Here is a 25,975-nt window from a genome sequence, read left to right on the forward strand (position 1 = left end):
GGGCTGCTGCCGCGGGGCCGGGGGTGGGGGCGGCGGAGGGGGCAGGCCGGCCGGCCGGCTGGGGGGCGCCTGACGCACCTTCTCCCGGTCCAGCAGAGGTTTCACTGACTGTGGAGCTTCCCCCGGCATTTACGCGTTGTGGCTCTGAAGGGCTGGCTCAGGAAGAAGGGACGAGACGCTTTGATAAACGCATTTTATTAGATAAAACGGGTGAGGGGGACAAAACTGCCAAGAAAACAGCTTCGAGAAGCACGCCTTTTAAACACAGCAAAAATTGTTGCTAACTGCATAGTAGCATCTGCGTGACGTAGCTCTGCAGAGCATATCACCAAGGAGCACATCCTTCCTCGTAAGAAAACTAGGCAATGTCTACCTGAATTCATGCAGAGAGGCGGCCACCTCCATTATAAAAGTGGAGAACAGCTGGTTTTATAACTAGTTATTAAATAAGCTTCCACCAAAACAGTGGTACAAAGTATGCACGTGTCGCTTGCAGGGATCCACAATCAAGTAGGCAAACGTCTGCGGGTGGCTGTGGCTTGAGGGGTAACACAGGCCATTATTACCCTGCGAGGAAGTAAAAAAAGAACTCAAACAACAGCATTAGCCACAACATGGGCACCCATGAGAGAATTCATAAATGCTGAATGAAATGTGTCATTTTGTTGCAACTGTAACAGTTTGTTTCATGGCAAAATTGAATACATACGGTCGTTTATTTAAGGGAGATTATGTACCCTTGAGGTTCCTGATGCTACAAAATGCACGGTAGTTCTGTCTGTATAGCTCCAATAAACTTGAGGTAAATATTAATAAAAAATGTGAAATTTAACATGTATGCATGCATTTACACAATTAGAGCCTAAAATACAGATGATTAAATACACAACCATGCGATCATGTTTCCTTTGAAACAAAAACATTTAGGGACTATATTAATATATAAAGCTTGTTCTATCAGTAATTCTTTTGCACTTAACATTTGCTAATGCATCTGTTCAGTTTCAAATATTTGCATTTAAGGAAAACCCTCATTACAGCTCTTATTGACAACTTTGAACTGTTACTGAAAACATTTTGATTGCCAGACCTCAGAAAGGGTCTGAAGGGAGTCCAGACACCTAGCTCCAAAATCCTCGCTCTGAAAAAACCCATGTTCAGCTGATGACACCAGAACTGGGCTCTTCAATTTAACATTGTACGTCTGCACGTCAATAAAAGCTTCAGCACTGATGGAGCAGCACAGCTTGACACACACTTCATATCCATTAGGGACCCAGGAACTAGAGGGGGGGATTTTTGGAGGGTTGATTTGGTTTTACGTATTCAGTCAGGTAACTGAACATCTGAAAGACCAACAAACAGCTGACACCTCCTTGCTTTTAAAATGTGTAACAGTTTCCCCTTGTTCCACAACACCTTTATACAACAATTGACCAGATGTAGGTTCTGTTCCACTTTTTTTTTGCCTGAGGGAAATTGATATATTGCATATGTTGTCCATTTTCTCCAGGAAAATTTTAAACTCCCGGACTACAGACTATTCCAGATTAGAGGCACATCTCTTTCGTTGAAGCTGTCTTCCTTTGCATAAAATAACCCATCTCTTTTTGGACCAAAGGAACATGAAAACTGTAACCTCTCCCAGTGGTTAAGGCAGTCAGCTTAGAAGGGAAAGGTCTGGGTTCCAATTTCTGCTCCAAGGACCATTTGTAAAGTTTATCCAGCAGTTGTTACTGGCACCCCATTTTCTCTCCTGTTATTTCAAAGAGGATGAACCCCCTACTACATGTTCCGGTGTCTTCCTTTGAGGGATTATTCAACACCATAAATCTTGAATTAAGATAAGCACCACCATAAAAAGCGTTGTTTAAAACAGGTAGAGATTTGATAATGTTTATTCACAGCATTTTCTGATGGTAGCCAAATGCTGCAAGCTGAAAATAACATTCTGGTTTTAAGTGGTGCAGCATACAAACTCTGTAGCTCCACTTTTAAGATGCCTAGCTCTCTCCACGTATTTTTCAGGGATATGTGTGTAACACCAGATTCCCAATATCAGTAAGGAGAGCAAGCTTCAAGATTTTACAGTACTCAGCATCACAATGCCTTTGCAGTTTGATCAAAAAATAACCTAAGCTCATGCACAAAACTGGAAAAAAAAAAAAAGGCAAAAGAAGACCAACATGCAGATGTGACTGCTAGTTAAATTTTTTTCCCATTGCTACTGAAAATCCCACTCCTGCAGTCCTTATGGAATTGACCAACATCAGTTGAGGTTTTGACTGTTTAAAGGCAGTGTTAGCACACTAAAAATTTGTTCAACTCACAAACAAAAACAACTTAAGTTCTGGTGATGAGGCATTTCAAGAAACTTTAGAATATACCAAACCTAGTATGAGGAAAACAATAAATATAACCTAATTAAATGAAAAGGGTACTTAAATTTATTTTAATTAGTAAAAGAGGTCATTAAACCCCCCAAAATCCTTGAGCATAAAGACTCTGGAATCTACACAGACTTGCTCTGGGTTTTAGAGCAATAAGGTGCATGTACATTAATTCAGAATTGAACAATTCCATCTGCAGTGTGGACTTCAGACATGCAGGGGGTGTAATGATTGATTTACTGATGTTAGAGTAGGATAATTTTACTTTTCCATTGTAGGAACACAGATAATCAGCTGATGATTTAAGAGTACATATGCATAGTATAATGCATAGCATAATAAGAAATAAAGATAGTGCTGAATATCTCTCAAAACTGCATAATTTAATCAACTTTTTTCTTAATACCTTTTGAACAAACTATGCATTACACTGATTTCTAACACTGCTGTAGTTCAAGTTCAGGTAAAGAAAGTTCTAAAATACAAGCCAGCATTCAAACACTTCAGCTGTAACATTTTATTATGTGCAAGCCCTAAAGCTCCCAAGGGTATTTGGAGTTTGACAGAGTATTTGGTCACAGGATTTTAAGTTCTCTTATGATGCCCACATCTGTCAAGTTTTAATCCTAAACAGATCTACTAACGTTTAAAACTATACCTTAATAATTTAAAATGTTTGCGTCTCTACTAGTGTGCTTTTTTAGGTAATGTTTCTAAAACAAGGGCTTCTTAGCCACAGCTTAAAAACCGAATAAAAAGGAATGGATGGTGTCAGGATGCTGTTACATAAAGTTCTTAATTCCTGATTCCATTTGTACTTCAAATATACAAGTATATTAATTTGTTGATTTCTTAATCCAGCTTGCAAAAATGTGCATTCTTCTAGCTTCTCAGCTACTCAAGTCTCTTTTACCAGAACAGGTTTTTTTATTTATATCAGGCTAAGAAGGTATGTCCACTTCTTTCAGATACAAACCAAGGAAACATGGCTCAAAAATCGTCAGCTCAACATGAAGATCATAGTAGCACACTTTACAGTTATTTACCAAATGAAACTAAATCTACTGCAGAAATGTAATTATCTCCTTGACAGAAACTTTTCATCAGAAGCACAAGATATTTGTGCTCCAGTAGGTGCCCTTCCTGTAATTTTCAGTTTAAATAGTTTTGATCCACATAGCCATCAAACAATCTAGACATACACACTCAAGCCTTTCTCTATTCTGAGAGAAAATTCTTCAGGATGTTCTTTAATGCAAACCAGAATTTCAGAATTCTCCTTCACCATGCAAATTTTCGGAATGTGCAGTAAAGCCCAAATTTCCCCTAAGGCTACAGGGAGGATAACCTGCTCTGTATTTACAGTGGATTTTCTTTTGTCCATCCATTTTTTTTGTTTTCAAAAGGTTTCTGAAGTTTTTCTTTTTTTTTTCTTGTCTTTTTTTTAATTATTTTAATACTGATGATATTTCATGTATGACAAAGAGAGTTAAATATCAGCTCTTAATTATCATGCATCTACCTAAACATAGAAATCTGTGAAGTTCACATCAATATCTTAGATTCAGAGCTGGGGAGGAAACAGTAATAACAGAATAACAAGTTATCAGGGTTTTGCTTTTTTATTTAATTTTTGTTTTATTTTTATTACAGTCTGTACCCTGGTAGAAAGGTAAGTTTTGATACACCCATGAAGTGCTTATTTTCAAAAACCTTTCAAAAGCCTTTTATGAATCACACATAATACTCAAAATATGATGACCCACAGGTGAACAACTGGGCTATTGGCAACTTACAGGGAAGTTTGTGCAGTCTGAAATGACATCAGCTAGTTCTTTTGAAAGTGGGTACATTATCTGACATTTAATTATTACATATTCTGGTTACTCAAGAAGAATTTGGAGTAGTTCATCCTACTGTAACAATTAAATGACAGATATGCTGAACCTAGTAAACATGCAGCCAGTTCTCAAACTTATCTTGATGATAAATGTATGATTTTGCAAGAAAAACAGATAGGAATGAGACTTGACAAGGGAGGATAAAAGAGGTTAGCACTCATCTCACCACTGCAACCTTTTTATATACTAAACTTCCTTGCAGTCTTTACAGGAACAGGAATAGCAATACAAGCTATTCAGAAAGCTCTATGAACATTTCTAAAAATAAAACTATACAAAGTCAAGTGGATTCTTAATTCTTACTGTTATCTTAAGTAGATCTAAAGCCAGAATTATTCAGACCTAAAGATATAGGTTTTTTAATAAACTAGTTTCTGGATGATTATTATGACTTCAAGTGTAATCCAGTAAAACTATTGTTAGTAAACTACCAAATAAAACTTTAGTTGGTGCTTATTGATAAAGAGTTAGTAAAGAGGGCGAGAAAGCAGGATGAGATCAGGGAAGGAATTAATGAATAAAAAAATTACAACTATGGAAAAAAAACACCTTTAAATTGGAATATTATGCTTTTTTTTTTGTGTAAATGTCAATTCATTATTTTCATATTATGCATGTTACTTCCAGTAAAATTCTGTACCAAAAAATTATTAATACTTACATACGCAGACACTCTGAAGACTGTAGAAATAATATGTATTTCTTTTGTTTCAGGATTCTTTTGAACGCTGAAATACAGGGGAATAATATATGCTTAGTACATACAATAAGCACTGATTATTAGAAACCTTCATTTAATAAATAAATTTTTAACATATGCAGTGTTCTCACTCAAATTTGATCACGTTAAAATTCAACTCGTGGCACACTGACCATGAAAAGGTACATTGACCATGGTCATAATATGGATATTGTAACATTTTACTGAAAACTATTGGAAGTATCTAGTCATGTGAGTTGGTTTCACTGTTTTCAGCTACTAAATCACAACAATATTACCCAGGCCAAGATTACTCTAATATAAAGTTTGCATTTTGATAGCTATGAAAAGTTACTCAGCCAAACATTTTGTAAGAATCTTTTTATGAATTCTTTGAGAAAAAAAAAAACCTTGCAAAGTGAATTGCATCTTAATACAGACTATAAGAAGTAGCAGCAGAACTGGTGAAGAAATGCAGACTTTAGTTCATTTTTAATCAATATATAATTACAGTTTAGGTTCATTTTTCCTCCTTTTGAATGTTGTATATATAGACAGCTATGCAGCTTTGGGTAGTATTAGTTCTACATTTTTGTATTTCTAGACTGTGTTTGTTGTGAAGACTTCCATTTCTTCCATCATAATTAATAAAGCACTAAGATATTGTTGCAAAGCCTCCAGGCGTCTCAACATAATTTTTATGTTTATTTATCTTAATCTATTTTAATTTTATATAAAATACAATGTATTATAAATTATAATTAATGATTTAAATTTAAGTCTTTTAAAATGTATCATTTCCCCTCAGGCCTGCTTTAAAGCAATGCTTACATTTCTTCATAAATTAGATCATGTAACTTCTATTAATTTATCTAATTTCATAGATTCCTATTTACATTAACTTACTGTGGAGCAGTTGAGCCTTATAAATTCCATACTTACAAAGGTCCACGAAATGCGTATCTCAAAACCTGCCTTGTCACAAACAAGTTCAGTTCCCAGGAAAGGTCCCAATATAGCCAAGCTGCTCGGGGATGTGTGTTAAGCGCCACCAGCTCCACACCAGCTCCAAGCAGTCCCCCATTACACTGCTTTCACAAAGCTTCTTTTTATAAGAACGAACAAACCCCAAGTCAACCAACATCTTTGTTCATTCAAATCTCTCCAACCAATAAAAGAAATTGACTCTCTGATTATCTGATTTCATCTGTAATGACACACTTATGTGCAAATTAAGCCTATAATGTGAAGTTGATCTTTCCTGCGGTGAGTCAGTAATGAAGCTTTATCAGAATTTTTTGTTGCAACTGACACGCTGATATACTCAACACTGACACAGCACTGCTGAAACTGGTACTGACCCCAGCTGTCTAGACGCCTTACCACCCCTCTAGAGATTACTGCCTTCCCAGCAGGGACAGCTCAACTGGTTCATGACTCAGCTTCTGAACCACTGCAGTTTACAGAGCAGCATATTAAGATAAACTAACATGGGTGACAGTTTATGCTAACGTACCGGGCTGTAAACTGCAGCAGTTCAGAAACTTTAACCATCTCTGCTGAAAGAGTAACAACTTCAGAACAAGGTATAGGAGGTTAGTGGGGTTAGCACTTTCTACCATATATCACCACCCCCAAAAGCTACTGTTGTATTTAAGTTACTCAGGCTTCATATTCTTGTGTCTGAAAACAATTTCTGATTTCTTAGTTTTTATGTTATACCAAAGTAAGGGGTGACAAAGAACAAGTTTTCCTATTTATTCCACTGCCTTAAGAAATTTTCCCCTTGTGGTTAGCTTCCTGTACATCATTTATTCAGACTGAGTATTTATTTCTAGTACTTCAGTTAATTTTTAAGGCAAAATAATTTATCTGCCAAAATCAGATGAGATTCTTCCCTTGCTGACTTGAAAGAAACCGGGAGGTTGCCTTTGACAAGCTCCTTTGCTCTATTTTTTTCCTAAAAAGTTTTAGAAAAAAACACCTTGTCTTCTTGAAGAGGATAGTATTTTCTTAAAAATAGTCTTCATACCTCTGTTCTTTCAAATTGTTAACTTCTAAACTATTCCTTGAACATGGCAGTTCCTTCACAATTTTAATGTGCATCTATCCTCTTTTTATAAAGAGCAAACTTCCTTATCGTATCTCAATTCACTTTGGGTTCTATTTATATCCTAACCTTACTGGCAATATTTTATTAGGCTTTCCAAACATTAAAAGAACAACTCAATGCTTTCATATAAATGCATTTATTATGGGGGAAAGGGCATGGAGATGGCACAGAAGGAAGGAGAAGGAACAATGACTGCAAGATACTACAGCAGGTGTTACCATGGAGAGACACTGTCAGAAAAATCAGGGGTTAAGTACAAAGGACAAGATTTATCAACAAAGAGTCATAGATTATAATTAATAAATTTTTGACATGTGAATGTATTCTTTAAACCAAAATATAACAGCAAAGACTTTGAAATTATTTAGGTTACATGGGATATGACAGTTAGCACTAAAATCTTGGATGGATTCAACTGGTCACAGACATTACTGCTGGATTAGTAACAGACAACAAGTTGTGCATTAATTCATTAGGAAGTAATTATTATTCATTTTACAAAAGAGAAGATGCCTGCCATTTAATAGTTGTATGTGGAAGTTCCTAACTGTGCTTGTAAAATATCTAGAGCAGTTAATTTCAAAATATTATTGCATTCTTTCACAATAAAGCTATATGCATGGAAATGCTTTAATAAAATTAAATCCTAAATCTTTTGACACTATTTTGAATGCTAGCTATGGAGTTAGGAAAGGCTGTAAGAAAGAGAAGTGGGGAAAAGCTCACAACAGGCCTGCCACTCCCAGCACTAGACACTTCTGTGGAACTCTTCATGCCAAGGCTCTTTGCCATAATAAAAATTGTTACAGGACCAAATGGTGAGGGTTTATACCTCTATAAGCATATCATGATCAGACTAAGTTCATTTGTGGGAGCTAATTTTTCAATGCACATCAGCTAGCAGCTATTAATTATTGTACTATCCATCTGTTTTTCACCAAGCCTTCCGAGCCCTCAAAACATAGAAATCAAAGCTTAAGAGTATAGTTTTCAGAATTTTTTAATACCAAAAAGTTTTTAGTACTGCTTTACAAAGAGTAGAAAGTATCCAGTATGACTGCAATCCAACATGAAAAGAAAACAGATGGAGGGTAGCAGTGTAAAAAATAAGAATGTCAAGGATAGTTGGTATTCAACAGGACTTTGAACTGTTCGGTAAACAGAACTTAAGAGACCACCACTCTCATTAGCAATTGTTTACTGAAAACAAGAGACCATAAGAAAGTAATTTTCATTGCTTTATTTTCTGGTATCATTTGTGCAAAAATGAAGTAAGTAGCACAGTGCACAGATTGGAGTAGAAATTAGAAACTAAGTCAAGACTGTGGCATCAGTGTCCCTTTTCAAAGCTGCATTGCTTATCCCTTCACTGGCTTTTTCTCTCTTAAGATGGTGGTAAGAGAATAGCAGTATCATTCTGGATAAACTGGGAGCAGGGGGAAATGTGACAAAGCAGGAGACAACTGTGATTGTGAAGGGAGAGGGAAAGCCTGAAATGTCAAGATCAAAAGCTTTTCTCATGGGACCGACAGAGAACTTAGTATCAAAGGAGCAAGATAAAAGATTTAGTTAAGTTGTGAGTTTCTTTTTCAACTGCTAGTCAGCGTTAATGCCAGCTCCACTGGCAGTGAGAAACCAGCAGACATTCACAAGCACAGAAATGGAGAGACACATGGTAGATAAATACTGAAGATCAGTTATGTCATATAAACTGAGTAGATGTATTTCAAAACTTTGGAGGACAGAAAGTCAGCTGGCAACTGGGGAAAAAAACCACCCAAACTGAAAACACCCAAACACCAAAAAGCAGAGGAAGGGATCTTGAAAGATTTTCTCCTGATACTGTATAAAGGACAGAAGTAGCACACAAGAGAAAAATCACAGAAATATATAAAGTGCCAATAGGGAACAGGCTGAGGGTATAGAAAAGGCAGACCTTGAAAGCAGGATGAGACGGTGGAGAAGATTTTGGCAGATGGTTTGTTGGTTTGTTTTTTTTTCCTTAAGCAACAAGAACTGTTTGACATCCTTATCAAATTTTACAGCAGGAAAAGGAAAAAGAACAGGAAAAAGTTTAAGGAGATAGGAAGGTAAAGAAAAGGAGCAAAATTGGAACAAAATGTGAATGAACATGTTCAGGATAAAACAACTCAAAAGCAGAGGGAAGCAATAAAGTAAAGGAACTGATTGGATTTGTGCTTTATCCTAGGTCAATTCAACAACACAAGGGCAGAAACAGCTGTAGTCAATGCAGAGTCAACTAAGGCCAGGGATTAGAGTAACAAACAGCTTCTTTCAAGTGCAGAGTGAACAATTTAAAAGAAAAGGAAGGGTAGAGCTGAAGCACTGATGGATCCTCATGTCATACTCTGTTTTTCTGAAGAACCCACTTGACTTCCATCTATGTATTCTATGACAATATCAAAACTAATCACACTAATAAGAAAGCTCTGGTGACTAATCATAGTATCCAAATTAATACATGCAGCAATCTTAAATTCATTATTTCTACAAAAAATATTCTTGGAATATTGATAATGCTCAATTTTTCTGTCAGTGGTTTCTCTAAAAGTATCAACTGTTCTACTGCTACTTTAATAATTTATTTTAGATGATGCTGGGGAACAGCACCTAAGTCAACTTACACCCTGAAAAATACTGACCATTAGAAAATCTGAAAGCTTCTTAGAAGTTATTAATGATTTGTAAGCTGCTTTGGTTCAGTATTACCAAAAATTTCCAGATCCAGCCAAATATTTTGTTTTAAATATTTTGTTCAGATACATCAATCTATATACAAGTGCTACAGAAGTAAATAAATATTCAGGTGATTAAGAATCACTGGGTCTAATCCCTTCACTGTATCTTTGTTCAGACATACAAATTTTACTTTTCAGTTTATCCAAAGACATTTTAAGAACAGACATAATAGTGAATACATCTTAAACAATTTTTTTCCTAATATGCTTGTATATAATCTTAAAATAGGAGATAAAGTAACAGTTGGTCATCACACCATTCAAAACAGAGCTGAGAAAGAAGAAAAATATCAGTTCCTACTTTAAGCAATTTGAAGTCTTTGTAGTGTACAACCTAGTGCATTACTTAATATCCACATTATCAGAGTTGTACTATCATTTCAGAGGTCTGCAGTTGTTTTCCATTGTTCAGGTTACTGTTGTTGTTTATACTAACACACGAATACTTACTATGAGTGGCAAAGTATAATAGAATACAAAATTTTAGTAATATCATTGATACATTTCCATTAGCTTAGCTAGGAACGAGTCTTTGCTAACTAACCACTAACCAGGAAATAAGAAATGCTGTCAATTGCATATGGATATATGAAAACAGGGCAAAACCCAGCCTTTTTTTCCCCTGAATTTGAACGTCTGATCCATCACCTCTAATCTGAAGAAAAAAAATACATAAAATTCCATACACCAGACCTAGTAAAAAAAGTGTGCTAGTCCACTGTGTCATGTTAACAGCCAGATTCTGTCACCCTTAGCTTTATGCTGCAAGAACTGTATTTGTGGAATTAAGAATGCCAAAATCCTATTGTACTTAAAAAAATAATATTCATCAGATAGAATAAAATATATACAGAACTAAAAAATTCAACTAAATTATTTGATTTTTAAATCCTAAGCCAAAAACATCTTAAAATCAGTCCACGACTATATATCCAAGGCTTAACTGATATTTTATCAATGACAGTGGGAACACAATCTGGTTCCAGTGCCATGCCATGTTTTCAGTAGACAATTACAGAAACAAAAATGTTTGAGATGGAAGTGAATTATAAAACATCAATGTACATATACATAATATTAAAAAGTTTTTATGTCAGACAATTAAAATTGCATCTATTTTGCCATTAAACTACTTATCATTGTTACCCGGTACTTTGATCATTGAAGGCAAAAATGCTTGCAGATTGATTAAATAACAGCCTCACTTTTGAAGCAGTAATACACAATAAATATAAACAAATTAACACAAGGTATCTATGACAGCACAGCACATACATATACAGTTGCATAAAACAGAAAACACTTACCTCACCAAGTCTTTATATAAAGCTTTTGTAGTTTGTAAGTATGGATCAACTACATCTTCAAACTGGCAAAGAGTTCCTCCAATGCAAAGATGTTTAAAAAGACAGAACAGAAATTCCTCACGATCCGATTGACTGAATAAGTCATAATGGTCTGAATCTTCCAGAAGCAAGACCTTGTAGAAGAAGAAAATAACAATGAAGTCAAATAGGTGAAAATTTCTTATTTGAGATTAAGTTTATAAACAATGCAACTACTTTGGAGTTGACGTCCATATAAAATATATGAACTAGGGATGGATTTAAGTACTTCTCTTTCTTCCAATGATGCAATTATGTTCAAAAGTTATAGACATAATATAAAGCAGAATCGCTGTCAGATCTGTGCCCACAAGACATAAGGGAAAGTTTTTCAAGAGTCTTGTTATTCACTGGTTAATTGCTCATCATGCTAATGAAGCAATCAATAATCTGAAAATAATCTAGCTGTATTGGGTATGTGGGTCACTGCTAATTAGTTTGTCTTTGATAACTTTGCTTATGTTTGCTTTTTTACTCTCAGTTTGGAGAGTTATGTCACATTTGTAAAGAAATCCCAAGGATCTCCCAGAGGGGATCACACAAACTCACATCATCCTTTACTGCAGACTCTAGTAAACCATTAACTTTAGCCTGGACTAACCAGACATGCTATCCAGCTGCCCGCATGTGTCTCACCTGCCTTTTGCTGCACTATCAGGTGAACAGAGACTTGCTAGATTAGTCCCAGTGCTGTGCACTGGAAAGGTGGACAGGAACTGTAACTCAGTACAGCTACAAGACATTTAAGTCACATCAGCCAAACTGCAGACGCCAACCCAGGCAAAGCTAGACAGGAGCTTACTGCTCTCTGGCCCTCTTTATAACAACACTATACAACCTGAGTAAAAAGAGGTCAGAGCAGCAAGTGTCGTTGATGGCCACCTCATCTGTACCCAAACCTTGTTCCTGGTTGAAGCAAGAGAAGACATGGCAGGTAGGAAAGAAACCTGCAGTTTTGCAGCTGAGGGCCAGCCACCCTCTGACACCAGGCGATAGACAGTTTGCTGCCCCCTACAGTCTACCATCCTCGTGTACTGAATAACTCGATCTGGAATTTTGACGCCATTCCTGGAAGATTTTGACTCTTAATTTTCTGCCATTTTAGGTTTTAGGAGTAGGAATCATGTTCATTTCAAACAAATGTGAATCCTTCGACTTGAAAAAGCAGACACACACATCCCTTCCAAGGAAAGGAAAATGGAAAGAGACTGAAACTCCAGTGATTTATTTTAAATGTTGCCTCTAACTTTCCTACATCCAATATACTTAATTTACAGAAAACATTTCACACATACTCAACTTAGAAATAAATACATAGTATTTTTAACTGCTAGGCTACAAATCACATCTGAAATTCAAACATGAGCATGCATTCCCTCCTTTTCCCAGAATTTTACAAGACAGACCAGTATTTCAGGCCACATCCGGTAACCAGTGTCACTGGTTCAAATACATTGCCTTCAAAGGATTTGCCAAGTGCAAATGAATGCAACTCTATAATTATTAAGTACTTATGTTGATTATATATACAAGGAAGAGTAAAATCCAGTTCTCCCACACTATGCTTTGCTAATAATAAACAAACATAAGTAAAAAATATTGGTTTAGATTATGAAGTCAAAAGAAACACAGTGAAGACATACATTGATTAAGAAAGTGCCACTGTTAAGAGATATTCTTTTTTCAGAATAATCTGTTTTCTGACACCTCTACTGCAGTACAACAAACAGTTTTTACCTTGCTGGTCTGTTCAGGAGAGATACTTACTCCTTTTCCAGCGTTACACTGAAAAATATTTTCCCTTTTCATAGTTCCCTCTTTGACACACACACACACACACGCTACTTGAGACAAGGGTGGGTGGAAGAAGGTTTTATCTTTTTCTCCCACCTAAAAAGGAAAGAGACCCTACCCGGAAAACAGCCATTGCTTTCACACATTCACACATTGCAGTGCCTCAGTCATTTCTATCATGTGGCTATCAATGCTCATTTTTATCATGGAAAGTATGTGTTGTCAACAAAAATTAAATACCAAAAAATGTGTCCTTATGGTAGCTTATAGAGTATGAAAAATGATAAGAAATTATTCATTGCTATACTGACCTTCCTTAATTCATCAGAGATGAGAATATCATCGTAATAATCATCATAACATTTCACAATATCGCCAGTTTCTCTAACAACTCCTTCTGAGTATAGCCAATCAAAAAATGACATGGAAATCTGTGTACAGGGCACCACTGTAGCTTCAATTTTTGTCACTTTCGAACCTGGAATATATAGGAAGGCTTCACTTCAGGTCTCTTGCAATAAATAAAATAGGAGAATTTCCATATGCTAATGGTTTTACATTAATTTGCAACTTGATAATGTGTGGAAATAATCAACTTCTCCAAATGGTTGTGTGTGGCATATATATTTTTTTTTAATACAGACCCCATAAATATGACAATCACATAATCCCTCAAAAACCAAAGAAAGCTAAGAAAGAAGCAAGTATAAAGGAAACATTGAATTCATCTGCATGCTACTTTGCATTAAGGTTTTTATGTCTGCTTCCTCTGTTGATAATTCTACCAACCAAAAGAATAATAAATGAAACACCATGTGAACTCAACATCACATTAGATCACACCCTTGGAAAATCATATACTGCAGCTTAAGCCTTAAAGAATCTGAGGACAAATACCAAATTTGGCACAATGAAGTACAAAAGTCAATAGCTGCTAACAGCACCCTACAAAGTAAAAACCAGAATGAACAGAGCCTGACAAAGTTTTGGTTTGTTGAGTATTATTATATCTGAATTTTTTGAAAAGTTCATTTGTGGCTACTGCAAGCTTTACTAACCAGCTCTTTCAGAAGATAAAAAGGTACTATCAGCACTTCCTGTATGAATCTGTATGAATACAGTATTATCTCTGTAATCATTAAGCAGAGTATGGGTGAGCCTGAGCACAAGTGAACGTGCAACACGAGGGCAAGGTGTCTCAGCAGAGAGAGTATTCACAGCATTCCAGCGTTCCATGAGTTTACTCTTGGCTTTTCTCCTCTGTAGGTTCCCTTGATGGGAGACTGACCAACAATATGACAATACCAAAAGGCTTTTGACCATACAGTTAAAGATAAAATTAATTGGTGTTTGACAAATTTGGGCACCTAAAGAGTCCCTAAGGTGCCCAAATTTCACTCCAGATGACAGCATTTCCAGAACAGAAACATGCCAAAAAGGGATGCATGAACCATGATGCTTCCAGCAGCACCTATCATTTCATTCTGATCCTAATCTTTGCAAGCATAGCATAACCTAGAATTTCTCTTGCCCCCACACTTCCAAAAAATCATTGGGATTTCTCCAATGTATTATTACATGGAGATTATTTATTCATAAGTTAAGTAGGACTGGCATTTTACTATCTAAGCCCAGGTAAACTGTACCACCTACCTAATCAACAGTAAGAAAAAAATTAAAAAGAAGTTAAAAGTTGATGGTTTGAAAATGTGTCTACTTAAGCTAAAAATAATGGCATGAAATTTTAAAATTATTTTATTGGGCCAATGCGCTATGAAGAAAGTCAGCTATTGAGAAAATCTTGGTATTTAATTGTTTGGCTTCACATCTACAGATATGGTTATGAAAAAAGAGTACTTTTTATTAAAGAAAAAATGTTTAGGACATTCTCCTACCTGTCCACATAATGACTATCAAAAAATAACCAAATTATGTAACCAAAATCACAAGTCAGAAAAAACATGACTTACAGCCTGACAACCTAAGAAAAAAAACAAACTGATTTTTATTTATTTATGCTTCCTCCCACCAGACTCATCTAACTTCTAATTCTCCAGCTTTCTTTCATGGCGATAGAGGATTTTTATTTTATAAGAGATTTAATATGAGTTAAATAGGCCTCTAACATATAACTGTTTTGTAAAGATGAACGAATTAAAAACTGAGTCACAACTAATAAAAATGAGATATTAAGTGACTTGAGAAAAAAGAAACATCTTACATTTTCCCAGTTATTGAGCTCAAAGTATAAGAAACTGAGCTTTTTATAGGCCTTCAAATTGTTAGGATTTTATTGGGGGAGGGGGAGGAAAGGAGACACACTTCTGCTCTGAAACAAGATTTTATGAAAACTTTAATCAGGAAAAAAAATCAAGAGCTTTGTAATCTATTCAGTAGTTCAGAAAACCAAACTATAAATGGAAAAGTTTAAATGTACTAGAAGCTGCTACTCTCCCATTTGAGAGGTGAGATTTGAAATTGGAGATTCAGAATTTCCTGGAAGAGAGTGATCAGTTTTAATAACACCGTGAAAGTGAGCAATAAAATGGGAAGAAGAAATGCCTTGAGAACTCTGCAAGTGGAAAACAAAGAGCTGAGAAGCAGTTTAAGCTTATTATAACGTACAGCTTCTTCCAGCTAGCTCTATAAAGTGCCGCCCATATATTTTTACATGAGCACACTGCATATCTAGTGTGGGGCAGATAAACCCCAGATTAGGTATATTTAGAATTCCTCCAAAGTTTAAGAAAGATTTTTACCTCAGGGAAGCATCTGGCAACTTACTATCTACAAAACAGTTTATATAGAACATATATAGAACATAGCAAGTTCAGTGCTCTGTACTAAAAAGATGGTATTTCAAAAGTAAAAGGTGCATGTTGAAGATTTATAAGTTCTAATGACATCTAAAATTTTTGCAAATGATAACCTGTAGCAGTAGTCTAAACACCTGCTGATTTAAGATTACCTTCTTTTAAAAACCCATTCCAAAGACTGCAATCATTAGAGCTTCAAGTACATAGCGCAAATCAAGAATCTTTCTTAGGCAAATAGTGAATTTTTATTTACACAAAAAGACAGTAACCCTATCCCTTTGAAGATAACTTTTCAAGTGTTAATTGAGCTTAAGCAGATACAGTCCTGCCTCCTCAAGACCGCTGACAGGTGCAAGGCCAGTAACGTATCCAAGAAAAAACTACTAGTTTGCATTGCAGCTATTTAAAAATACAAGACTCAAGTTGTAATTTGGTACGCACCAAATTTGTTCCTTTTGGTGTTTCTATTTTTGAAATATGAGAGTAATAGATAAAGGAGGAGCTTAAAGCACATGGAAGAACTATTAAGTACTCTGCCATGAAGCCAGGAAGAGGGGAAAAATATCCCTACTACAATAGGCAAAAAAGTGTCGTGTAAGAATAGGTAATTCGGTATCTGTCTGATCAGATGAAGCAGACTAGAGAATATCCTTGGGTACTGTTTACATAAAATGTTATATTTCAGGTAATGTTAAAGTTGGAGTCCTTAAGACAATGTACTCTTGTGGGCCCTACCATGAATCCCAACACGTGGGGGAACTGAGAAGAGAGGTACATACTGCATTCCCTGGGGACCCCATGCTGTATGCCACTTTTTGATTTAAAAGACAGAGACTGAAGATATTACGGTCTAATAATATTAAAGTAAGGATGAAAAGCAGTCAAGAGAAATAAAAATGAGATTAGACACAGGAAAAACAAAGTAATACAAGTAACAAAGAACTTTTAAAAACAGATTTTAGGAAAAGGAGATATGTAACAGAGAAAAGGTAGATATAAATATGAAACCGTGCCCACTGAATTAAAGAGAAAAATAAATTCTCAGTGAAAAGGTAAAAGTGAACCATAGCCTGGAAAAAGACAAAAGGATTATGAAAACAAACACTCTGCTAAAGTAGTATTATATTGATGTTTCATATATATATATATATTTAATGCTGACATCTTTCTTTGGGTCCATAAATACTTCCTGCCCAGGCTCATGGCAGGGAGGAGAAGGGAGGTTTCTAAGAACTTTTCTAAATCCCACTTATATTATCCATCCAAAATATCTCCCCCCTGCAAAAAAACCCTAACACTTCTGTGTGCAAGAGAATAAACACAGTATTTGAATCAATTAAGATTATGTAATTGCCTTCAGATTTTCTAAGAAGCAAAATAACCCCATTTCCAGTTGTTTTGTTTTTTTTTTTTCTTCCAAGGACAGTAATGTGTTTTTAAAAGAGTTACTCCACAGTGATAAGTAAATGATGTATCTGGATTAATATATTGGCAAGCCCAAAGAAGAAAATACCGGAATACAACTTTTTTACCTCCTCCCACTCAAAAGCTAATTCTTACTATATTTTCAAAAAATGCACATGAAGACTAAGTATAGAAAAATGTGCCAACATTCCTCACCAAAAATAGGCAAAGAATGGGAAGATGAAATTTTAAGAGCAAATGGGGTATACCAGCTGTTCAGGATTTAGAAAGGGAACCCTTCCAGTCCTCAGAACAAAATGCATTACTTCTGTGCTGAGGAAGATTGAGCAGAATCAGGAGTTAAGCTGGGATACTTGGCAAGTGACCCTCCGCTCTTAACACGAGGTATGTAACCTACTGACCTTCACTACAGGGACTGGCAAGTCATAGGCTAGACAGACAGCCTAAAAACAAATCTTGCCTGAATCAGGAAAAGGTTTACCCACAGTCTGAAATATATTTATTTTCTTTCTGCTTGCTAGAATGAAAAAGAGGTAACTGAGGGGGCCTTGAGATATTTTTTGCATCTTATGTATGTCAATTGTTTTAACAGCCAGATACAGTGTTTGGAAAATGGATTTTTGCTGACAAAAAGGTAGCAATGTCTAGTGTCATTGTATAGAGTGTGGAAAACCTATGCCAATTCCAGAGAGTTGAAATGGAAAAGTTAGAAAATTCCCAAAGCTCCATTAAATATTTACACACAGTAAAGTACCTGCAGACAAACCAAAAGAACTGAGGACTTCCTACTACTCCATTTTAAAATATTCCCATTAAGGAAAATCACTTTGGTGATATCAGAGTTCACTTTATGCATAAAATCCCATTACATTATTCCGTGCAATTTCCAGGAAACTTTGTCTGTCATTTACATAATAAAATTTACAGTTTCAAAGTGGTGCCATAAAATCATGTGCTATTTGCTTTTGGTCTTTCTCCTTCAGTCCCTCATCTCCATCTACAGACATAATCAAGTGTTGTAAGTAGTTAATGATCTAGCAACAAACTAGAAGTCAACCTCATACCATGATTGCAACTTGAGCAACCTATCACATGGTGCTCTGCAGCTGGATCACTTCTGTTGTGCAGATAGCATATTTACACAAACTTGGTTGAGGGTGTGGTCTGTCTAATCTTCTGCTCTAATTTGTATAGAGCAATAATCTCAGATCTGTCCTAAGTAAGGTGATTGCATCTATAAAAGAGTGCCCTTCTCCAAATGTTATCTGAATAAGGTAGTACTATAATTCCACAATTAATGCAGTTGATTATTTCTGGATATACAATCGTGTCAACGGGATGTCATAGACCATTTAAAAACAATTCTAATCGCTTAGTTTATGGATCAAGGTAGTGGTCAAGGAAAAAAGTGTAAAACGTGACAATTTAGTAACAAACTAGGTAGGAATCTTTTCTATTATTTAGTAAAAGAAGTCATTCTTTAAGATATTTCAGCCAGGTGAAGATACACATATATGAATTGTCATTATTACAAAATGGTAAATTAGAGGAAAATAGTTACAACACAGACTTTTCTATTTAGGATTAATTTATTCTAAATTTACCCAGTGTAATCCATTGTCCTGAAGCTGAGAGCAACTTTAAACTGGAGCTCACATTTTGATCATTAAAAAATGCCTGTAATATTCAAATAAGAGAACACAAGTTAATGAAATGAAATCGTTTATAGTGACCTGGATATTTTGAAAGCAAATTACAGGGATCCAATCAGTAAGTAGATTCTGTATGATCTTTCAGTTTGGATACTAAATATCACACCACCAAATACATTTTTTTTGTAACTTTGTATAGCCAGTCTTTTACATATTCAAGATACCTTCATGCACACATTTACATATGCTTTATTAAGGTTTTACAGTAAAGGATTTTTAGTCCAACAACACAAAAAAAGTTGTATGAAATCCTTGGACGTGCAGAAAATGGAAGAAGTGATGAAACAATTCTACCTTTCCATGCAGTGTTGTTGAAGTAAAAAATGAAATGCTAAGTATGATTGTAAAATTTACATTTTGTAAATAAATTTAAAGCTTGGAGAAGTGTAGAGACACACCAACATTACTAAACAGATAGAGAAGAGATCTGTAAGTTATTGAAAAGGTGGAGAAGATGTTCCACAGTTTGAAGTATTCAGTCCTACTGATTTATCAATTAAAACAAAATGGGAGGTGCATAGCAATGTTGGTAGTTGACAAGTTTAAATGACAGATAAGCCAATTAAGAAAATCCACACTTAAGTATATGCATACAAGCAGACTGAATAATCACTGAACTAGCTGCTAAGAAAATGATGGATTTTCCAGTCTCTGCATAACAAAATCTCTACCTCCTCTCTGGTATACAGAGAGATCAGACTATATAATTTAATGGTCCCTTTGTTCTCAATTAATTCACAGCTACTCAGGGTTCATAATTTCATAGTTACATTTTTACATTTTTAATTCAAAAGAGACAAGCATTGAGAATGTAAATACGTATTTTTTAAACATCAGTAATTTGAAATGTTTATCAGTGGGAGACGAAATATTGGTATATTTCTGTGTGAATGTCTTTAAGATACAAAGAAATGGAATTCTTTATCCAGCATAAGAATATAAAGTAGACATGCAACAAATCAAAGAGTTGTTTTTAAAACAACAGATATAAAAACCACACTGTTTTTAAAACCACAGATTATTTTTTTTCTGTCCGCAGATGAACAGATTTGACTTTGCAGACAACAAATGGAGAGGACACAGAATCAGCAAGAGATTTGAGTCTCAAAAAGCTGAGACCCCAAAATTCCAGTATAAAGCAATGGTATTCAATAAATTTTAAAATCTTGTTATTTTCAGATATATGGTGCATATGCACATCTAATGGCACAGTGTATTTACTGTGACAAAGCAGGAATAGCTGGGAGCAAGGGTACCAACTGCATGTACACTGTTTAAAGTCTCCCCAGGGTGGACTTCCCAACACTAAATGTGGTGGCCAAGATAAGCATGCAGTTCAGATTCCCATTCTTGGGAATCCTGAATGACTAAATTGTTCCCTCAAAGCAGAGTAACATTAGTACAGACTAAAATATTTTTACTGGACAATACAGTTAACCCACAAAGCAAGACTTGAGCACCACACCTAAATCACCTACTTTCAAGGAGACAGTGAGCCGGCAAATAGCATGCTAACACCGCTACAATGTTTGCCATTATGCAGTTTTCCAATAGCTATAATTTCATGAAGAAAGTCAAAATATTAAGGGCTTAGAACTACCATAAAAAATTCATCCTTTTGATAGGGCTTAAACTGCTGGTCAAAACTGAACGCTTGGGCTGTGATCCTGCCTTGCATGGACCTGAAATGGAAAAATTAGATTAATTATGCTGCAGACATACCAGATACTTACTCATTCTGCAAATTTGGCTAGGTACACTACATAAACTTCTATTCTGACCAATAATTACACTTTTTTCTTTTTCTTTTTTTTTTTCATTCTCACTTAGAACCGCCTCCCACCCCTCCAAGGAGGGGAAGCGCAACTGCTGCTCTAGCAGCATCAGAGCAAAGCTGTGAAGCTGAAACAGATCCTGGCTAACTCTGGAAGACAGGAGAAAGAATACATGCCCTGCACCTCGGAACAAGCGTTTTACGCGCCCGAAAAATGCTGAAGGGACTTACAATTAAAAGAGGGGGTGGGGTGGCGTGGGGTGGGGTGGGGGGAAGAAAAAAAGAAAAAGGAGAGCGAAAAAAAGAGAGAAGGGAAAGAGGTGAAACCAGAGAGAGGCGCCGCCGCCAGAGCGGAGCCCTGAGGGCGCGGTGACGGCCCCAGCCCTCAGCTCCGCCCGCCCTTTCCCCTCCCTCCCGCCGCCTCTCGCCGCTCCCCGCCGCCCCCGGCCAGGCGCCTCGCGCAGCGCGCTCTCCCCCTCCCACCATTTGAGAAGTCGCGCCCCGATGTCCCTGTCCTCCAGGCAGGGGAAAACTTTCTGGGGCAGGGAGCGGAAAACGAAGTCCGGCGCGCAGCGCCGGTCCCCGGCGGACATCTTCCAGCGCCAGCGGCGGCTCGGCAGTTGCCGTGGAGACGGCGCCGCCCAGCCGGTGCGCAGCCGGCGCGCTCCCGCCGCGGGGCTCGGGCCCGCTCGCAAGCGTTCCGCGCTCACCCCTTCCCGCTGAGGGCCGCAAGGCACCGCTGTCCCCGTTCGGACAGGATTTCTTTGGTTTTTACCTATAAAATCCCCTGACTAAGCATCAGCCTTCTCCCCCCTCATCTCTGCTCCTGCCTGTGCACCGGGAAAACGCAGAGCCTAGCAGACGGGCACGCAAAGGCAGGGACTACCATTGCTGGCTTAATCGATGCCACCCCCAATAACATAATACCGAAACAAATTATGAAAATTGCAAAGTTATGAATTATGAAGCTGTAATGAATCAGGGCTGCTTCTTACTTCCTAGTGCGTTGAGCCATTTGGAAATAGCGAGGCTGTGCTCTCAACCTGTTCCCAGTGGACAATTTAAGGAAAGCATATTATTACTTAAGGAAGTTGTTTTGAAAAGTTCAGTAAAGCAATAGATACCTTGCAAAATTTGGGGAATTTCCTGCCCTTTGAAGGGAAAGCGCTGAAAGTTTAAGGCTGCCGCACACCTCATGCTATATCCTTTAGCAATCCACCCGCCTCCAAAACCAGCTCTCTCACTTTGCTGCAAATCTCCAAAAATGTAATTTTCCCATTAATCTGCTGCTCAAGCTAAGCAGCAGCCCCATTTCTAAGAAATTTAGCGGTGGTTTTGTTTGTTTCTAATTAAAAAATCACATTTGATTGATTAGAAAGCGGAAGAGAAAGGTGCAGCGTGTCATGGTGGCGGGGAGCAAAGCGGGAGCTGCCGGCATGTACTCCCTTGTCTCAGCAGCCTCTACGAGGCATCCAACAGATTTAACTTGCAAGACATGTTAGTCAAACAGGCTTGCAGTAAAGGAATCCAGAAGAAGTAGATCTCATATGCCTGTTAAGAAACTCTGTTTTAACATCGTGTCAGTAGAATTCATCGCTCACTACAGACCCACTAACTTTTGTGAGAGGGTGCAGTTCAGTGGACCAAGTTGTTGTGCAGCAGCTATGTGATGTTTAAGGCACCATTCCCCCGAATCTTCTCCATTCTGTTTTCTCCCAAGTGCTTTCCCACACACTTGCATATTGTTTTTTCCTAAAAACCTTTTACTTACATCTAAACAACAATAGAAAATAAAGCTATGTTATACTTCAAGATGTTTAAATGGTATACACAGTTCAAGAGGGGATAAAGAAAAAAGTGTGCTCTTTTTCTTAGTATTTAAATACAATACAAAGAAGAAACACCTAAACCAAATTATTTTAACCTTATTCTCAACACGTCTCCACCTACTCCAGCACTACCCCATCTGTTAAATTCCTCTTGCCACTAGTATTACTAGCCAGAGATTAAATAACCAAAGTGAAATAACTGGTTTGGGCACGGAGCGATGCGTAGCAACAACTATCCAACACATAAATTCTCAATTTTGAGTTGTGCAGACTGAAACACAGGATTAAAAAAAAAAAAGAAGAGTGAAACTTTAGGTCTTTTGGGGCAAAAATTCCTACTGACTTTAGCAAGGATTTTCTCCGAATAAAGTGTTGAATCAACAAGCATATCCCTAAATCCCACTGAAATCTAGAGAGTGTAAATGCTTTGATGAATCAGGAGTAAGGAAATGAGTAAGGACTGCAGGACTGGCTCAGGAGGATCAGGACAGGAAGCTCTAAACTATGGAATGGATTTCTTTAATGTTGTGCCATCTACCTATGGTAGTTTTATAATTCAACATTTCCAGTTTTAAGCAGTTTACGATAATAAAAGTTAAACTGGGACTTTCAGTTTAAACACTGACCTCATTATCCTCGGATGTCATTCACATCAGCCTGAAGTAGAAAGTCAGGCACAGTACTCTTAAACACAAACATTTAATTAGTTATTTTAAAAAAGTTAAGGATTTTATGGTCTCACAGAAGATATTTGGAGGGTGGAAAGTGTATTTTTCTGCTGCAGAATGAAGTCTTGTAAGTATATATTATTAAGCAATAGTAGTCCCTCACTTTTGACCAGACTAATTTTCAGCATTGTTTGTTTTTCACATATTTACTTATATGTGATTTTGAAGAGTTCTACAGTCCTGAATAGGCTGGGGGCCTTAAGTGCAAAGCAAACAAACCAGCCTTTCCATTGCAAACAAAAATCAAATTACAGAGGACCAGCCCTGTTGCGCCTCTGCAAAGTGCATCAGTCTTTAAGGCAAAGGTCAGCTGGTGACAGAACAGCAGCCCGTTCCAGTTGGGGAGGTAGTGAAGAACCTGAACAGCAGCTCCTCCCTCCCATCTGCAGAAGTCTTCAGCATTGCTAAGGGATAGTTAAGCCACATGAATTAGCTGAATGGAGGAGGAAGGCGATAATTGTCACTATACATCTGTGAAATAAATCAATCTTACCAGCGTTAAAATACTGTAGGAAGAGTCTGATGGAGAGTAAATTAAAGTCCAGATCCTGCATCTTGTCTGTAATGAGGACTAGAACCCCCCAGAATAGAAAGCACTGTAAACTACGGTGAACCTCAGCTCCTGCAAAGGTTCCACGGGGTGTCGGTGTCCAATTCTAGGCACCTGCACTGATAAAAGACTCCAGGTTTGAGTCTGTGAGAGAGACCGAAGCCAATTAGAAACCAATTACAAATACCTTTTTAAATTAGCAAATAGGAAATACTGTGGTATATCTGAATCCCTCCTTTTCTCCCCCCCTACCCTGAGTGTTGCCCTTCACTAATCCAAGACTGCAAGGCAGGAGCAGTCCTTGTCTGCTCAGGACCCAGGCTCTGGATCCTCAGGTGAAGGCAGGCATCAACACCTCTGCTTGCAGAGAACTGCCAGAAGTTTTCATTTAAAACACAGCCAAAGAGGTCATGGTGGCCAGTTTCATACCATGCAACTAGAGCCCTCTCCCAGGAAGGGGGAGATCTGGATTTTAGCCTCTTTCAGCAGGAGGAGGTCCAAGCTTACAGCTTTTACATCTAAAGTGCCTCAACTGCTAGGGCTGGTGTCATGTCCCCTGAGTTAACCTGCTGCTGTCCTAGCGAGCTCATTTCTGGATCACAGTGTTAGGACCCTGCAGAGGCTCAGCAACCACTTTTTCCCAGTGATGTGGCTGCCTGCACTCAAGGTCAGCTCTGCTGTGACCTTGAATCAGACAGCTGAGAGAAGAGCTGGGTGGGACAGAGCTGCAAGGCACCTTGATGGGAGTCTCGTCCTCTTGGCTCGGAAGCTGCATTTCAGCCCCAGCTGTTGCCCTTGCTTCTCACTGGAGCTGTGTGGACAGCATGCCTGTGCCTGGCCGTGCACCCCACCAATCCTGAGCCTGACCTCAGACTCGACTTGTCTCATCAGTGTGGACTGCTCTGGTGATCTGGACTCGTGGCTGAATGTGGTCACTGTCACCAGACCTGCTTTGCTGTTGCGGTTGGGGTGCTGCAGGACAGGGTTATGTCAGGGAGGGCACTGCCCTGCTGGCCTCGCTGTCACCCTCAGCTCCTAGCTCAACCCATTTTACAGAGAAGCCCCCTTTTGCTGCTGTCTGACACACAGTATGTGGCAAATAGATGGTTACGTTTATGCCAGATTTGTCCATGTTGCCTGTTTTAGTTTAATCAGCTCAGTATATCTGACTGTTCCATTAATAAACTCCACTTCCAAAGGACACGTGATCTATTGCTTTATACCCGCACTACAGCCTTTTATGAGTCTTAATTCAAAAAGTGATGCCAAAATAGGTAATTTACAGTTTTCCTCATAAAAAGTATTTAGGAATAAGTAGCAAAGAAAATATGTGAGGCTAAATACCAACAGTGTATTTAGGCATCAAAGTAACAAGCTTTGCAATGCCTAAATTTTCTTGGGTCCTCAAAAAAGAAACATGAGATGCTGAAGATACATAGTAAGAATTAAAGTGAGGCCCAGGAAACTCAACACAGTGTGTGTGACACTATCCAGGCCTATTTAAGAGGGAAACAAAGAGGATTCATGCACTTAAGTCTCATCTCTATTACAATTTGTGTGTTTCCCTGAAGATTCATTGCCTTAGAGCTCTCCTTTGAAGGCTGGTGTCTAAACGCCTATTTTCTAAGTCAGATATGAGTTGCTGTTTCTTTTAAACCCAGCAGAAAAGGATTACTGAGCTGCTGTTTCTCTTTGCAAGTAATGAGTAGTTCATATACACAAGTAGCGACTGAGGTGCCCGATTTCAAGTTCATGTTATGCTTTGAGAGTTCAGTGCTATACCCACTTTCTTCTAGGACCACAAGCAAAAAGCACAGTTTACATACATAGTTTTCATACCCAATTTACATACAAAAGCTTACAATGTGTATGGGCAATTGCATTTCAGAAATTGTTTCCCTGTGGAGAAAGTAATGGTTTACAGTAGTAGTTTGGAAACATAAACATGAGTTTGTCTCTGTAACTTCTTGGTTAGGGCCTTTAGGAGGGAAGGGGCAACTCTGGGGCCTGTCCAAATGCCAAAGACTGTTTATAACTTTTATCCAGTGACTGCCTGACTAATAGAAAATGTTGAAGTAATCTTGGGTTTAGGCAGGCAA

The 25,975-nt window shown here is 37.5% G+C and overlaps 1 protein-coding gene across 1 annotated transcript; it reads right to left on the reverse strand.

Moving 5' to 3' along the window:
• Positions 1-70: 70 nt before the first annotated feature.
• CFAP300 (cilia and flagella associated protein 300) lies at positions 71-21,389 on the reverse strand. Its single transcript, XM_055803333.1, has 7 exons — positions 21,253-21,389; positions 20,596-20,677; positions 18,888-18,960; positions 13,354-13,520; positions 11,171-11,343; positions 4,953-5,019; positions 71-567 (listed from the first exon to the last, which is right to left on the reverse strand). The coding sequence occupies exons 1-7, from the start codon at positions 21,360-21,362 to the stop codon at positions 436-438; spliced, it is 804 nt and encodes a 267-aa protein (XP_055659308.1). The 5' UTR covers positions 21,363-21,389; the 3' UTR covers positions 71-435.
• Between the last annotated feature and the right edge of the window lie 4,586 nt (positions 21,390-25,975).

The sequence above is a fragment of the Falco peregrinus genome, chromosome 4, assembly GCF_023634155.1.
Source record: "Falco peregrinus isolate bFalPer1 chromosome 4, bFalPer1.pri, whole genome shotgun sequence".
NCBI classification, from domain to species: Eukaryota; Metazoa; Chordata; class Aves; order Falconiformes; family Falconidae; genus Falco; species Falco peregrinus.

Coding starts and splice junctions, on each gene's coding strand:
- CFAP300 (XM_055803333.1), bottom strand. CDS start 21,362: ATGTCCGCCGGGGACCGGCGCTGCGCGCCGGACTTCGTTTTCCGCTCC. Junction 18,961..20,595: donor AAAAGGATGAATTTTTTATG/GTAGTTCTAAGC, acceptor TGAATATTACAG/GCATTTTTTAATGATCAAAA. Junction 5,020..11,170: donor TTATATAAAGACTTGGTGAG/GTAAGTGTTTTC, acceptor CCTGTATTTCAG/CGTTCAAAAGAATCCTGAAA.